The sequence below is a fragment of the Dendroctonus ponderosae genome, unplaced genomic scaffold, assembly GCF_020466585.1.
Source record: "Dendroctonus ponderosae isolate FM_Combo_2020 unplaced genomic scaffold, Dpon_F_20191213v2 Dpon_F_20191213_11, whole genome shotgun sequence".
NCBI lineage: Eukaryota > Metazoa > Arthropoda > Insecta > Coleoptera > Curculionidae > Dendroctonus > Dendroctonus ponderosae.
The window spans coordinates 921,320-936,101 of NW_026017213.1; the positions used below are offsets into that span (position 1 = coordinate 921,320).

General features: G+C 36.9%; 1 protein-coding gene across 3 annotated transcripts in view; it reads right to left on the reverse strand.

Moving 5' to 3' along the window:
- Positions 1-51: 51 nt before the first annotated feature.
- LOC109544732 (TBC1 domain family member 25) overlaps positions 52-14,782 on the reverse strand; it is a 19,937-nt gene continuing 5,206 nt past the window's right edge. The window contains exons 6-14 of one of the 3 annotated variants that reach the window (XM_048662429.1): positions 13,199-13,335; positions 12,905-13,142; positions 11,782-11,976; positions 8,790-9,036; positions 7,966-8,351; positions 7,604-7,909; positions 5,604-5,847; positions 5,235-5,544; positions 52-5,181 (exon numbers count right to left, since the gene is read on the reverse strand). In XM_048662429.1, coding sequence (XP_048518386.1) covers positions 5,094-5,181; positions 5,235-5,544; positions 5,604-5,847; positions 7,604-7,909; positions 7,966-8,351; positions 8,790-9,036; positions 11,782-11,976; positions 12,905-13,142; positions 13,199-13,335 — 2,151 coding nt within the window. In that variant the 3' untranslated portion in view covers positions 52-5,093. Of the gene's footprint in view, positions 5,545-5,603; positions 5,860-7,603; positions 7,910-7,965; positions 8,352-8,789; positions 9,037-11,781; positions 11,977-12,904; positions 13,143-13,198; positions 13,336-14,782 lie in introns of all 3 variants that reach the window. The other 2 variants (XM_048662428.1, XM_048662430.1) reach the window with 2 other exon arrangements.

Below are 14,782 nucleotides of genomic sequence, written 5' to 3' on the forward strand. Positions count from 1 at the left end.
GAACTCAGATTAAGTGTACGCGCAAGGTAAATAGGTAATAAACTATAAACCTATATTACAATATACGTTTATTTACAAGTTTCATTATGCTAAAGGTGGCATGTTTAGCTGATAAGTCGCTAAAATGTAGAGTATTTTTAAAGGAAATTCTTCGTGAGGTACTTTTAAGAAAAACTGTTGAAAGATGAACGACGTCGAACTTTTAACGCTTATTTTGTTAGAAGAGGAGGAAAAAGGCGAAAAAATAAAAAAAAGGACTTCGCATCAGAGGGAACTGTCGAATGGCAAAACAACCATATTTCAAAAGTAGCTTCAGTTAAGGGAGCTACGCATCTTCCCTAGGGGTCAAACTTGATACCTTTTTATTTATTTCGTATTATTCCACATCTAAATATGAAAATAAGTTCACGTTAATTTTTTCTTTTGCAAACTGTGCACTCTGTGTATTAATGTTTCTTAAAATAAATAAATATGTTCATAATTCGTTTCAACTACAGTGTGTGTTAGGGATGGGAGAAAAATATCGATGTTGGATATTTTTTTCCATCGATGTTGTAAATTTAGGACATCGATAAAACATYGATGTTAGATCCTGAAATGAAAACATCGGATATTTAATGTGGATACTAGAYAGAAACATTTTCTGCGAATTCTTTGATGGTGGCGATACAAACGATACCGCGGCATAGCGACCCATTTCTAGCTGCACCCGAAAAAGCCTCTTTTTGCAGTAAGTTTACCGAAAAATGTGGCAACTATAAGTAGAAGAAAATTATTTAAGTTTGAGTTAATCAATTTGACATTTGTATGCAACGACAAACTATCAGATCGATGTTTCCTTAACATCGATATTACCTTTGATGCCAACATCGATGGCTACCATCGATGTTATAGGATCGATGTCCCATCCCTAGTGTGTGTCAAAAAGGTTGAAACGGAAGAACAAGAAAATGGTATACGTTTTTAAAGTTTTAAACATTTAAAACCATTTCCATGTTGTTGTCACGAAAAATGTAGTCAAAACAGTCAGTGACAAAGTCAAGCTATCAGCGTGCGTGGCGAAAATTATTACTTTCCAGACGGGATGAAAAAAATTGGCAATGGACAAAAGTGATGCTTTCGCCATCGAAAACAGTGGCGAAAGTACGTACTTTCCACCAGGGGATCAAGAAAGGAAAGTTTTGCACATCTGTACAAGCTTTTATGGGGTTGAATCTTGAAATATTCTGATAACCCCCCAACCCTTACTAAATGCTTACTTAATTTTTATCGAAAGCCAATTGGTGCCACTGGCGGAATTGGCACAAAAGAAAAGGAAATTGGGGCCTAAAATCCAAAAACGTCCAGAAGCTCGCTAATGGTTCACTTTAGCGGAAATGTTAATAGAACATGTTTCGTGTGCTTTGGCAGTGCATATCCAGTGGTGTGCTCAGGTGTCCGCTTTCGTTTATATTTTTGGCGATAATTCCGATTTTCGAAAATAGCGTTTCTGGATTTTTTTTGGAAAACGGTTCGAGGGAGCCTTTTGAGAAAATTATAGTTGGATAGGCTGTGACTAGGCAAGTATTTCATCAAGAGTACGATTTTCGCATTCAAGGAAAAAATTAAAATATTGAAATCAACCCAAATCCCAAGGTTTGTAACGAATTTTCAAGCGAAAAATTAAAAATGTATGTCGGGGATTTTTCCTTTACAGGTAGGCGCTCCATATGGACGAAATACAGTTAAAAATGGGTTGGTTTGTTTCGCAAAAAAATCTTCAACAGAGCTACGAGGGAAAATCTAAAAATCTTGTTCAAGCCCTTATGGTAGCGAATATTTGAGAATAAGAGAAGAATTTGTTTTGGAAAAAGTTCAAAAAGAGCAAGATTGATTGCTTTCGACCACCGGAGGCCTACTAGGTGAAGTTTTTCAGAAATATTGCGCGGAATTGCGAAATGGTCCATAACATCTTTATTAGTGAGTTTCGAAAAAAAACAATGTTTTTAAGATATTGTCCATTGCTTTTGTTTTTTCAGATATTTTGAGTTTCGTGGAAACTACCTTTCTGCGATTTTTCCGAAAATCACCTTCACTCGAGATCTGGACAAATCTTTATAAGATAGAGCCTGAAGAGGCCGCGATTTTGCCACGAGCGACATTTTTGTTAAGAGGCTTTTTGCAATTCTTCGATATGAACAAAATACCTGACAAACTGAGTAGGTTTATTTCGGAAAGAGTTCCCCCGATTAGCTATGGGGGAAGAATATATTGCACGTTCTTATGGAGACTGAGCCTTCAAATCTTTATAAAATGCCCAAACTCTTACTACATTTGTCCTTTTCACGCAATTAACATTACTTTGTTGCTTCTACATCTGGGAGACCAATTGGACCTGGATTAGGCTTCTTTAAGGATAAGCCCCATGCTGGGACACATTAGGCCCAAAATTCAAAAACCTCCGGTATATCTTTTATAAATTAGCAGAGAAAATAAACAGAACATTTTTTATTTGCTTGGATCCAGTGGAGTCTCCAGAAATATTTTATTGCTGGTAGTTGTCGAGATATTTAGTTTGAAAATAACGGTTTTGGAATTTTGAACAAAAACCGTTTCTTTGCTTAAAGGCTTCTGAAAAAAATCCTCGACTAGATGGGAGCCAGCCCAATATTCATCAAGTGCAAGATTTTTCGCTAGAGAGCAATATATGAAAATCGAATAAAATCCTAAGGTGAATTTTCGGGTCAAAAAACGAATTTTTAACAGACAGAAGCAGACACTAGCTGTACCACACTTTGTACAGCAAAGATGCTTTTACAAATTGCAAAAAAAAATCAAGGAATTTTGGACAATTTTTCAAAATTCATTGTTTTTCTCAGACCGGCATTATGCACGTTCATCTTCCGCATTTCGTGACTCTTGATCAAACCGACTTAAGAACTACTGGTTTTTTTAAATTTTTGGATCAAAGTTACCTGTATAACTGCCAAAAGTTTCAATTTTGCGGAGTTATAAAGACATTTTCGAGAATTTTTCAAAATTCATTGTTTTTCTCAGAACGGCATTATGCACGTTCATCTTCCGCATTTCGTAACTCTTCCGACCTAAGACCTACTGGTTTTTAAAATTTTTTAGAGCAGAGTTACCTGTGTAACTGCCAGAAGTTTCAATTTTGCGGTTATAAAGAAATTTTTGAGAATTTTTTAAAATTGATTGTTTTTCTCAGAGCGGCATTACGCACGTTCATCTTCCGCATTTCGTAACTCTTGATCAAACCGACCTAGGAACTACTGGTTTTTTTAATTTTTAGATCAAAGTTACCTGTATAACTGCCAAAAGTTTGAATTTTGCGGAGTTATAAAGAAACTTTTGAGAATTTTTTAAAATTGATTGTTTTTTTCAGAGCCGCATTATGCACGTTCATCTTCCGCATTTCGTAACTCTTGATCAAACCGACCTAGGAACTACTGGTTTTTATTTTTTTTAGAGCAAAGTTACCTGTATAACTGCCAGAAGTTTCAATTTTGCGAAGTTATAAAMAAATTTTWGAKAATTTTTCAAATTTCGTTGTTTTTCTCAGAGCGGCATTATGCACGTTSATCTTCCACATTTTGTAACTCTTRATCAAACCGAACTAGRAACTACTGGTACTTAAAAAWTTTTAGAGCAAAGTTACCTGTATAAMTRCGAGAAGTTTCAATTTTGCGGAGTTATAGACAYTTTTGAGATTTTTTCAAATTTMGTTGTTTTTCTCAGAGCGTTATTGTGTTTATCTTCCTCATTTCGCAATTCTTGAACAAACCAACCTAAAAACAATTGGGTTTTGATTATTTTATTACATTAAACGTGCTCAAACAATGCGACTAAAATGCACTTTACTGAATGGTAGTGTTTCACTTTCCTTCTTCTAAGATATGAAACATTCTGTAGACTTTCGGGCATCTTTCCGGAGCTCATGTAAACCCAGCTGTAACCCTAAACGCTCTAATCATCCAAGAAATCAAGTGGCAGTTTCTGCTCAGCTACATTGGTCCTTAAGTGGTGAGCTAGTTGATTGCAGCTGGATTTGTTCGGTAAGCAGTTGCCTTTCATTTTTGCTAATATTTATTATTTCATTAATATTTTCTTGCTTCAATTAAACATGAAAATATTTCCCTGTTTGCTTTGTTTTAATATCATTTTGCTGCCTTTGCGTTCTTTGTTACGGTGTCATTCCTAGCTTCTACGTGATCAGCCTCGATTTGCAAATACATTGGATAAATTCGTTTATTTAACGCTTGAACTTTCTAAAAAATATGCTGAGATTTCAGCAGTTTAGGTTTCAGTCTGGAAGGTGCCACGGGTACGATAATGCGAATTGAGTGGTCCGTCTACTAGCCGAATCGCATCAAAGTTTGATTATAAAAACCTGGATTTTTTCATTTTTGGACAACATTTTGGAAGTGAGGGATCTGTCCGGCACCACTCCAAGTCAAGGCCCGACTGCTCTGACGTCACGAAGACCATTATACTGTGAGAGTGAGTGAGAGCCATCGTACTCTAGTTCTATGGTATCTTACCGGCTGGGCCTACTGACGTGAGAGCAGTTGGGCCTTGCCTTGTAGTAGTGCCGATCTGTCTTGCACCGCACTGCTCGGATAAACGAATTGTTGTTCGAACTATAGCGGCAACTTCTGGACGTTCGGATAAAGCAAAGGGGTTTTACTGTATAACGATGAGCATTTTGAAGCAAATAATACTGGTTTTCGGACTGGTAATGTTCCATCCTTGGGACATCCTGCCAAGAGCAATTCGTCAACATTGAACACATTTCGTACGACCCTAATTGTCACTTGAACTGGGATTTAACTAGTTTCGTTTAAAGAAAAAAATCAACTTAAAATCGTTCTGCTTAGAACTTACCTCTAATAATATTGACGTTACACTTAAATACGGCGGTGCAGTTACACTAGAAATGCTATAAGAAAGCTTCTAATTGTTACGGCCTTAACAGTTAGGAAAGTTTGATTAATTTAGAATACGCATCGGATCGTTGCGAACGATAACTTACTTCTTGGATATTCGAACGTGTTCTGCAGACCACATGAAATGAGCCCAATTAGGAATATAAAATATCACAGTACCGAATCTATTACTATACATAAGAGGGTTGGTTTTCGAGCAATGTCGTCCGGGGTTCCACCACCGTGTGCATTTCTTTGGCTAAAACCATGTGAATATAGAAAATTAGCCGACCACTTTCCATGGATCAACACTTTTCGCCTTTGAAACTGTCTATCCGGTGATGCACGATCGTCTGTTGCTTCATGTAGCGCGCATACATCTGCCTGGCCTGATTCAAAACGCGTGTAACATCGTGCTTTCGGACCATTTTATCAAAGTGCATGGCCATTTCGTTGTAGTCCATTCCCATGTTTATAATGTGGTCGCGATGTTGCAGCAGCACTGTTAAGCAGAGGAACATTAGGAAGGGGTTGCCGCCTCCAAAATCGGCAGGCGGAGGCAGGAAGCTGGTAGTCTTCACTTCTTGAACCTCTTCGCAGGAATTGGTGAGCATTGTGGTCCCTAACGAGTTGGGAGGCAAAAATGTTGAAGCAATTGGAAATCGGGCTGGATGTTCGTACCATTTTGGCAAAGCAAAGAGTTCACAATCACGCGCTGTGGGTGCTCCGGTTTGTTGCTGGTGGGGTTGATTATCCGGATGGGAGTCACGGTTTTGGTTGCGGAGGTTTCGTTCACCATCGTCGGGGCGTCGTAGTCGATATCGATCTGTTCATCCGGCGTTTCAGTGTTGTCTGGAACATTTTTCGGGCTGGTTTGGTGTAGCGGGTTTTCCCAGATGAAGATGTCACCGCTGCTCGGCTTTCCCTGTGGAAGAAGCTGCTAAACAGTCATCTGCATTGACTCAAAGAAACCTTGTGTGTCCGAAGCATATACAGGGTGAGTTTTTTTCGATGATTAGTACAGGGGTCTGGGAAACTACAGCAGATACGAAAAAAGTTAAATGGACCAATAATTGCTGTTTTGAATGCTCTATTCAAAACCATTTGAATAGATTTGAATAGATTTCTGAAGGTAACTAATTTATAACAAATTTGGAAATAACTCAGTTCCGTCAATATTAGTCTGACACGAAAACATTAAATGCTTTGCAATCGCTCCCTGGTGGTTAAAATTATAACTACAAGTTAACTAGAAACTTGACACTTTTTTGTTGGCATGGGTGTCGCATTGATAAATTGCTCTGTTTTGTCCTAATCAACTTTTGCAAGCTCTTCATTTTTTGTTTGTTTTTTTCATTCATTTCATTCATTCACATTCATTTTTGTTACAATTGCAACTCTCACTTTTCGCTTGTTTACTAAGTCCAATAGACAGACAAGTTTGACAAGTCTGAACTGTCACTAGGCAACGAGTAATTTGAAGTTTCTCAGCGCCCACATCGGTAGTTGAACTCGCAAATTGCATTCCAAATTAAATGACATAAGACATTTTTACAAATTAACTATCATTTTTGACATATGACAGTTAACCATGGAAAATAAGGCAGACTACAGTATTTCCATAATAACAAATAACAAAATTTGAAACACATTTTTGTTCATAATTCGCGAGTTCAACTACTCATGATAGCACTGCGAAACGTCAAATTACTCGTTGTCGAGTGACAGTAGAGACTTGATTATTCATTGGAGTTGGTGACATTGATAACATAAAACAATTTGTCAGTTTAAATATCCAAACGCTCCCTCGTGGCTAAAATTATAACTACAAGTTAACTGGTAATTTGACTCTTGTTTTGATCTAATCAACTTGCAATTTCATTTATTCACATTCATTTTTGTTACAATTCACTTTCCGCTTGTTTACTAATTCCAATAGATAGATAAGTTTGACAAGTCTCAACTGTCACTCGGCAACGAGTAATTTGACGTTGCGCAGCGTCCCCATCGGAACTTGAAGTCGCGAACACTTACACACTTTTAGCAGAATAATTGAAAAAAAAATTCTTATCCACTGAAAACCATTATATCGAGGCACTTTGCGCCAATGACAACCAGTATCCATGGCGACAAAATTGAGGCAATTCAAACGTTGATGAATGTCAAACTGACATTCAAATTATGACAAGGCAAATGACACCAAGCTATTCGCGAGTGGTGGCGCTGCGAAACGTCAAATGACTCGTTGTCGAGTGACAGTTGAGACTTGTCAGACTTGTTTATTTATTGGAGTTGATGACATTTATAACACAAAACAATCTTACACACTTTTCGATCTGTTTCTATTTCTTTAAAAGTTTGCAAAAGTTGATTAGAACAAAACATAACAAATTAAAATCAGAGGTAAACGCCAATGTCAACAGAACAAGTGTCAAATTACTACTTAACTTGTAGTTATAATCTTAACCACCAGGGGGCGTCTGGATTTTTCAGCTCGCGAATAGTTTTAAAGCGTCAATAGCACTTGGCGCAAACACTTTTGTACATCGGTTCCTATATTCAAGTGCCCTCTACATTTTATTTTTGTATTTATCTGTATTTTTCCACCGAATAATTCCTAGCTGATTTCGAACTGTGGAATGTTCAAAATCAGCGTGTATATTTTAAAACGGCTCGCTTACCTGAGGCAAACCGTCGTTCCTAGTGACCACTTTTGAGTCACACTCTGGACTGGAAGGAGAGTCAGACAATCTGTCCACGTACTTGTCTCCAAACACCTTGCGATCCAAGTTCTCGAGCTCAAGCCTCAGTTCCCTGGTAACAGATGTGGTCAAAGGAAAATACTCCTGACTATCGTCCGGACTGTAGTCGTCGAAAGTGTCCGTGTCCTCTGTAGTGGTAGTGGAAGAATGCTTCGGCTTATCACTTGAACTGTCCGAGTCATCAAAACTCGATTTGGTCAGCATGATTTTTGGCTTGTCGTTGGCCTAAAATTGCCTCAACATCAAATTCAGCACAAACAGTCCAAACAGTTCCGTCTCACCTGTGAGTGTCCATGGGATTGATCGGTATCAGACACTTTATTCTTGCTCACTCCCGTAAAATTTAGAAACTCATTTAGGTTCTTTACCACTTTTCGCGGTTTTTCTTCTTCCTCCTTGATCATCTGGCTGGTGTCCAGCCGGTCCAGTGAAGAAAACAGTTTATGAGCAGCGATTTTGTCTTTCAGCTCTTTAAAGTGGCCGGCCTTTTTGCTATTGCGAATCAGATTCGACATGCTGGAGGACAAGCTGGCGCTTTTAGTTCGGAATGCTGTTTGATGAGCGTTTATTCGGTTGTTGGTCACAACTATAGCGGATTCAGACTTGGGTTCCAATGGAGATACTGAGCGGGCACGCAACTCGCCTCGAGATTCTTCTTTCGCATTTGCTGTTATATCAATAAAGAATTATTAGCTATTTGGATAATACACTGTTGGGCAATAGAGCAACTGACGCATTATTACAATATGGCAAGCGCCTCTTGGCCACCGAGATCACCGGACCTAACTTCCCCAAATTTTTGCCTTTGGGCACAAACTAGTTGATTACGAAAGTAAAGTACCAGTTCCCATCCTTAATGCATCAGAGTTCATTACAACGACTCATTGTTCGCTACAAGATCAAATTATGAACGCCCAAATCAGTGCACCGAAGTGTCCGAAGAAAGTTTGTGAAGAATTACTGTTATGTGCTCATAATAGTATGATTTATTTTCTTGGTTTTACAATATTTCTATTGCTTCTTTAAACATTTTTCAGTTATTTGTATTTCGGATTCACTACGCTCTCTTCAGTGCTTTAGTTTAAGCTCATACTCTCATACTAACCATGTTTGGGTGATTTTATATTAGAATAGCCACATTTGCTGGTGAGTACCGCGTCGTCCAAGCTCTGGTTTTTGTTCAGTTTTATTTCCATCCCAGAGCATCGGTTGATGGTCTCATCCAGGCTGTGATTCTGCCGTTTTACCGATACGGCTTTCCTGCTACAAACATAATTACTGAGCGAAATCGAGGAACTTTGTCGACGCAAAGCGCACACTTTGGTATAGGCGTTTTCTCGAGGCGTTTTTACCTAAAACAATAATGCTTAATTACTACATCGCTCATTTTAACTATACGGACACTAGTTAACTTTTCACATCACATTTAACGTAGTGAAATCCAGGCGGTTTACACTTAAAAAAATGCCCCCGTTTACCTATGTTTTGTACAATGGTGGCCGGCTTTGAATAGAAAAGAATGAGGAACAAGAAGAAGATCCCAGAGCAAGAAAAAAGTCGCCGCGAAGACCAAGATACTCTATTGAACACATTGAAGTGAATGAATGAAGAGTCCGGCTTCAGTTAGTTTTCTGGTCTGTTACACACTCAATAGGTTTCATTTTCTTCTTGAATGGTTGAATTAAAATCCTGAATTTATTGTTCCCCTATACAAGGAAATGTTATAAATTAAAACTAATTAGAAGCACATTTAAAAAAATATTCAACTTTATAAAAAAGATGAAGTATGGAAGTTTATTATATGTAGTATATTCTAAGTATGATCTATATTTTGTTTATATGTATATTGTAGTTAGTTTCAATCCGTCGAAACTGTTTCAGAAAACCCAAGAGAACCACCTGAAAGTGACGATGTAAAAAGAGAACATCAAAAATTAAATCTTCGAAAAAACTAATAAATTAGAAAAGCCTCTTAAAAATTAGAGCAAAATAATAATCAGGAAAATGTTAAATCTTACCTTAAAAGAATAATTTAATTTTTCGCAATTTTGCCAGTATTCAATTAAAATATAGAGCTGATCCGGCTCAAAATCTCATGACGATCCAGCAACCGGCTGATCCACGAGCCAATGTGAAAATAAAGTTAAATATTCCGGCGCTGTTATTGGTGCGAGCAAAGAAAAACCTTCACAAACCACAAGCTGGGCTGAGTATAGATCTGATTTTAGACATTTTTAAAAACTATATATACAGCTATAAAAGTGCAGAATTTAATGAAAATCTAGCAAAAGAGTCAAAGGGAAGCTCGTGTGAAATTAAAGTTAAGTTTCCCGTCGCTTTATTGCTGCGAGCAGAAGAAGGCAATGACAAATCATGAGCTGGGCTGAATATGGATCGGCCATTCGAGTGGACCTTATCCAACATATCAAGCTTCAAAAGTAAAAAAATTCAGGAAAATAGAGCAAAAGACCAATGGAAAAAATCTGGTCAATATCAAGTTACGTATTCCGTAGCTCGTAATGCTGCTACCAAAGCAGAATTAATAAATTATGCCTTTTACACAAAATAATGAGCTCAAAGGGCTCAAAAATTGAAACTGTCGTCTCAAGCAGGGGAGAATGGTTAACTTTCCATCGTCGAAAGGTCGTTGACAAGAACATTTTCGGAACAAATGTCGCTAAAAAAAGTGTTATTAAGGGGATAATCTACAACGGAAGTCACTTATCATCGAAATCCAGGGAGCCCAAAACCAGATAATTACTTTTTCCTTGCGGGAATTAAACACGAAATTAAACGGTTCTTATACACATTATCAATAAGAACAGTTCGAGTTTTAAGTCTTTTTGGCACAATCTTACCTAATCAAATTTGCCACAGTAGACTGCTTTATTAGGTAAAATAGGGGTGTTCTGATGCAAAAACATCTTCAATTATATTCAGAGCATAAATATCGCTTATTAGTGTTTTTGCGGTAAATTTCAATTTTTGCTGTTTCGAAATGTAATAGTACCACAGAGGGTAGGTGAATATATTTTTTATTACTTTGTGGAGGTCTAGCGAATAGCGCCTTAAGAGGCCACCAGTGGTCCTGGCGTCCTAATTTAGGCTTCGCGCAATTTTTCCAAGTTTCACACACTAACACACTGATTTTTTACAAAAATTCGTGCTAGGGATTTTCAGCGGCCAGGATCCCTCCGACTATTCCCGTTTTTTGGCTCTCCAGCACCCTTCAGGCTGTAAGTGGTCCAGATCAAGATTATAACTGGACTTGCGTCTGTTCTAAATTTAAGCGTTTAAATGGTATTGAGTATTTTTGAGGAAAAATATGAGTTTTAGGGAATTTCAGCGCTCTGGATCCGGACAGCGTTTTATTTTGAAATAAAGAACTAGATGACAAAGAGGGTTGTACCTTTTCTTTGATACTTGATGATTCTTTGATTTTATAGGGCCTTTTGCGGATTTTATATTGCGGTTTTCTTTAAATGAATCAGCGCACTTATTTTTGTCTTCTATGTACTTGTTGATTTTTTTTTTATTTTGCAGCTTTGAAACAGGTAACTCTTTAAAATGCTTTTATTTACTAATAACGACTTTTTCTTATAGATTTGATCCGTTTATTTTGTAGGATCAATTTTTCCCTATTTGTCATCACTTAGTCGTTAGTGAGAGGGCCTACTAGTACGCCGGTAAGCTCTCGATGCGATTAAGGCGATGCTAAGAAGACTCCCATGCAGCGTTTGACCCAGATTGGGCGGCAGCAAACAGTCTCACTTCTCCATGTTAGGAGCGGCTGATGCAAGCATTCACCAACACGCTCGGCCAGCGTGGCATCTTAAGTACCTGAACCTCTTAAAAAATGAAATTTCGAACCCTAAATTCGAACCTTGGAATCCGAGACTACAAATCTCACACTCACACACAAAAGACGGCAAAGTTTGTGGATTTGGGATTGAATTTACAATTTGAAAACGTTTTTTTCTTTGAAGCTAATTTTACTCGATTAATGTTTGTTCTGTTGTAAATTACACTTTTTGTAGCCTTGAATAGTAATAATGCCCTTGAATCCAGATCAAACGAAACAAAATTCAATAACTTACCAGCGGACTGATGGGTGGTGTTGCGCTGGGCGGAATGTGCTGAAACGGAATATCAAAGAGCTTTAGTTCAAGTTGCGGATGGTCAGCGGGCAATGAGGCCCAAAGAACCTCCAGCATTCGTAACGAGTCGCCAAATGCAAATTCACGCTTCATTTCCAAAAGCAGCCAACGGTAGCAAAATAGTAAATCGTCAGCCTAAAATGTGAAAAGAAAATTAAGTTAAATACTTGGAAAACTCATTTCCACTGACTATTCTAAATCAAAAAAGATCTATTAGATTGACAGGACTGAAAAATCAGGAAAAAGGCGACCCAAGTCGATGCTATAGTTTATGAAGGTTTCACATTATATCGCGTATTCTTAGATCTACAGGGTGTTCAAATTCTCTTAGAAAAAATCAAATTGAATTGAAATGAAGAACCCAAAAGCCTTGAATATGGGTATGAGCCTCTTCTCTTGAGAGTTAAAAACAACACGTAATTTGTGAGAAACCTTCCTGACTCGATTATACCATGGGGCAAAAGTACGTTTCTTAATAATTCTAAATGATAAAATTATTGAAAGTAATTTTTCTTTACATATCTCAGTGTCCGGTTATTCAGTTATTTTTGAGTTAATAATCAGTACTGATGGAATCTGAGTCACCCAACAAGCCACCTCAAATGATGTTTTTAATTTAGAGAAAAAATTTAATTTAAATATTTTCCTAGAGAAAAATAATTAATTATATGTATAACAATAACCATTTCTTCTTTTTTCCTTCCCGTTTCTTTCCATTTTAGTGCCTAATTTGAAAATTAGGCATTTGTGGTGGTTCAATCACTGGTCGTTATAAACTCAAAAGCAATTGAATATCGATATAGAACATTTTTATCGAATGGTTTGGTTTTAGCATATTGCAAATATGCATTAAAAATAGATCATTTCGTAACTTTGGTGAATTTGAGACACCCTATATCAACCAATACTATATTAGAATAAACTAGTCGTGAATATCTACTACGGTTGCATTTAAGTATTAATTCTAATAAATAGACTGCCTGAAAAGCCGAGAATTTTAAGCAAATTTAAACCGAAAAACAAATAAGTAGGAAAATCAATTTAAAAATAGAAGATGTCTTACCTGGTGCACCTTTAAATAATTATAAAACTCAGGATCGTAATACATCAAACCCTCTGCCAGATGAGTGAATTTCTGCGTCATGGCAATGCCATCGATCATAAAATTCGTCACTAAGCGTTGCATGAGCGCACAAAAGCAGATGTAGGCGTGAGCTTCATCGTTCATAGTGACTAAAAGTGGTGAAGCCAAATCGCTCATTCCCTGACAATAGGAAACCTTGGGATGATTTAACGCGTACCTGGAAAATTCACAAATCATTTTCCCAAAATATTCAGCAGATTTCAAGCAACTTACGTTGTCAGAATGTTGAACAATGAGTGGATGTTTTGGTTGTCATCACTTCCTGCGTAGAATGGATGATGGCGATCGGTTCTGAGCACGTCTTTGCGCACCATTCCAGTCGTGTAGGCCAGTTCTCCGGCGACAGGGCCCTAAAAACAACAAAAAACAGTTAAAGGTGACAAAGATCATATCCAAGCATATGGGAATTACAATAGCATCACGAATTTTACTGTCTCAGTCTGTAAAACTGACGTTTTTGAGTATTTTTTCGAAAAAAGCTGCATGTTTGCAAAAATATTATGTGATTGTAATATTAGAAGAAATATTCAAATATATCACTTGAAATTTACAGTATTGTTACAAAGTAAGCATTTGTGCCCTAACTTACAAGTGACTTGTCGGGACAGAGTTTGTCAAATACAATAAGTAACAAATTTACAATAAATTGGAGAGATTATTATGAAACACAAATCAAACTAACTTATAGATTAAATTTGCAAAAAGTAAAAGACTACAACAGACTTAATGGTTTACCCATATCTATTTATGTTCTAAATATTTCCTTATGTTAAAAAAGGTAAAGGTTTAGTAATACATTTTCATAATTGCACCTTATCCATTCAGTTATCCATACATTAAACAGTTTTTTCTTTAAGTTCTTATAATCCTTTGGTAAAAGATGAAAGATTCTTGGCCCCACATAAGAAATATGACGGCGACAAATTGTAAAATCCACCGTAGTTAAAAAATGTGTTCTCTTTTGACAGATCTAGTAATATTAAGGCGCTGGGGTAGAATCTTGTAAATGTCCTTATTTTTCATAAAGTTAAGGGTTTTCTAACCGTGAGAGCACCAATTTCCAAAAATAGATTAACTGTTGGTTATCTTTTTGGTTTTTTATTTATTATTTTTAGTATATATTTTTGTGTAATAACTAGGTTTGATAAGGTTGTACTGCAAACACTACCCCAAATTCTTATACCATAATTTAGAATGGAGTCAATCAGAGACTACACCACATAGCCATTTCCAACAACTCACGAGGCATAGAATCACATAGTTGATAAAACTTATAGATTGTTTTCCTTATCTTTTTAGTTAGGTAATCAATGTGCATATTGCAACTTAAGTTTTTATCCATATAAACTCCGAGGTATTTTGTGTACATAGCTGAAGAAATTTTAGAATCACAAGCACAATTTTCCATCAGATTAGCAAAAGAAGGATAAATATACATTGTAAGTTCCAGAGGTTCATCTTGATGGTTACTGTTATAAGTAGAGAAATTTATGAAGTGTGTTGTACGGCTATTTAGAGTTAGAAGATGCTGATCCATCCAAAGTTTAACCAATGTAATATATCCTTCAGCTAACCCTTGTACTTCTGACCATGATCCTACCTTTACTAGAATTACAGTATCATGAGCGTAACAGATAACAGAACAATCCATTTCAGGTAAAATTCTTGTAAGGTTGTTTAAATAGATTAAAAATAAAAGTGGCCCAGGACTACCCTGTGGCACACCACATTCAACCGCACCCATCTCTCCAACGAGGTTATTAATTTTTACTTGTTGTGTTCGATTACTAAGGTATG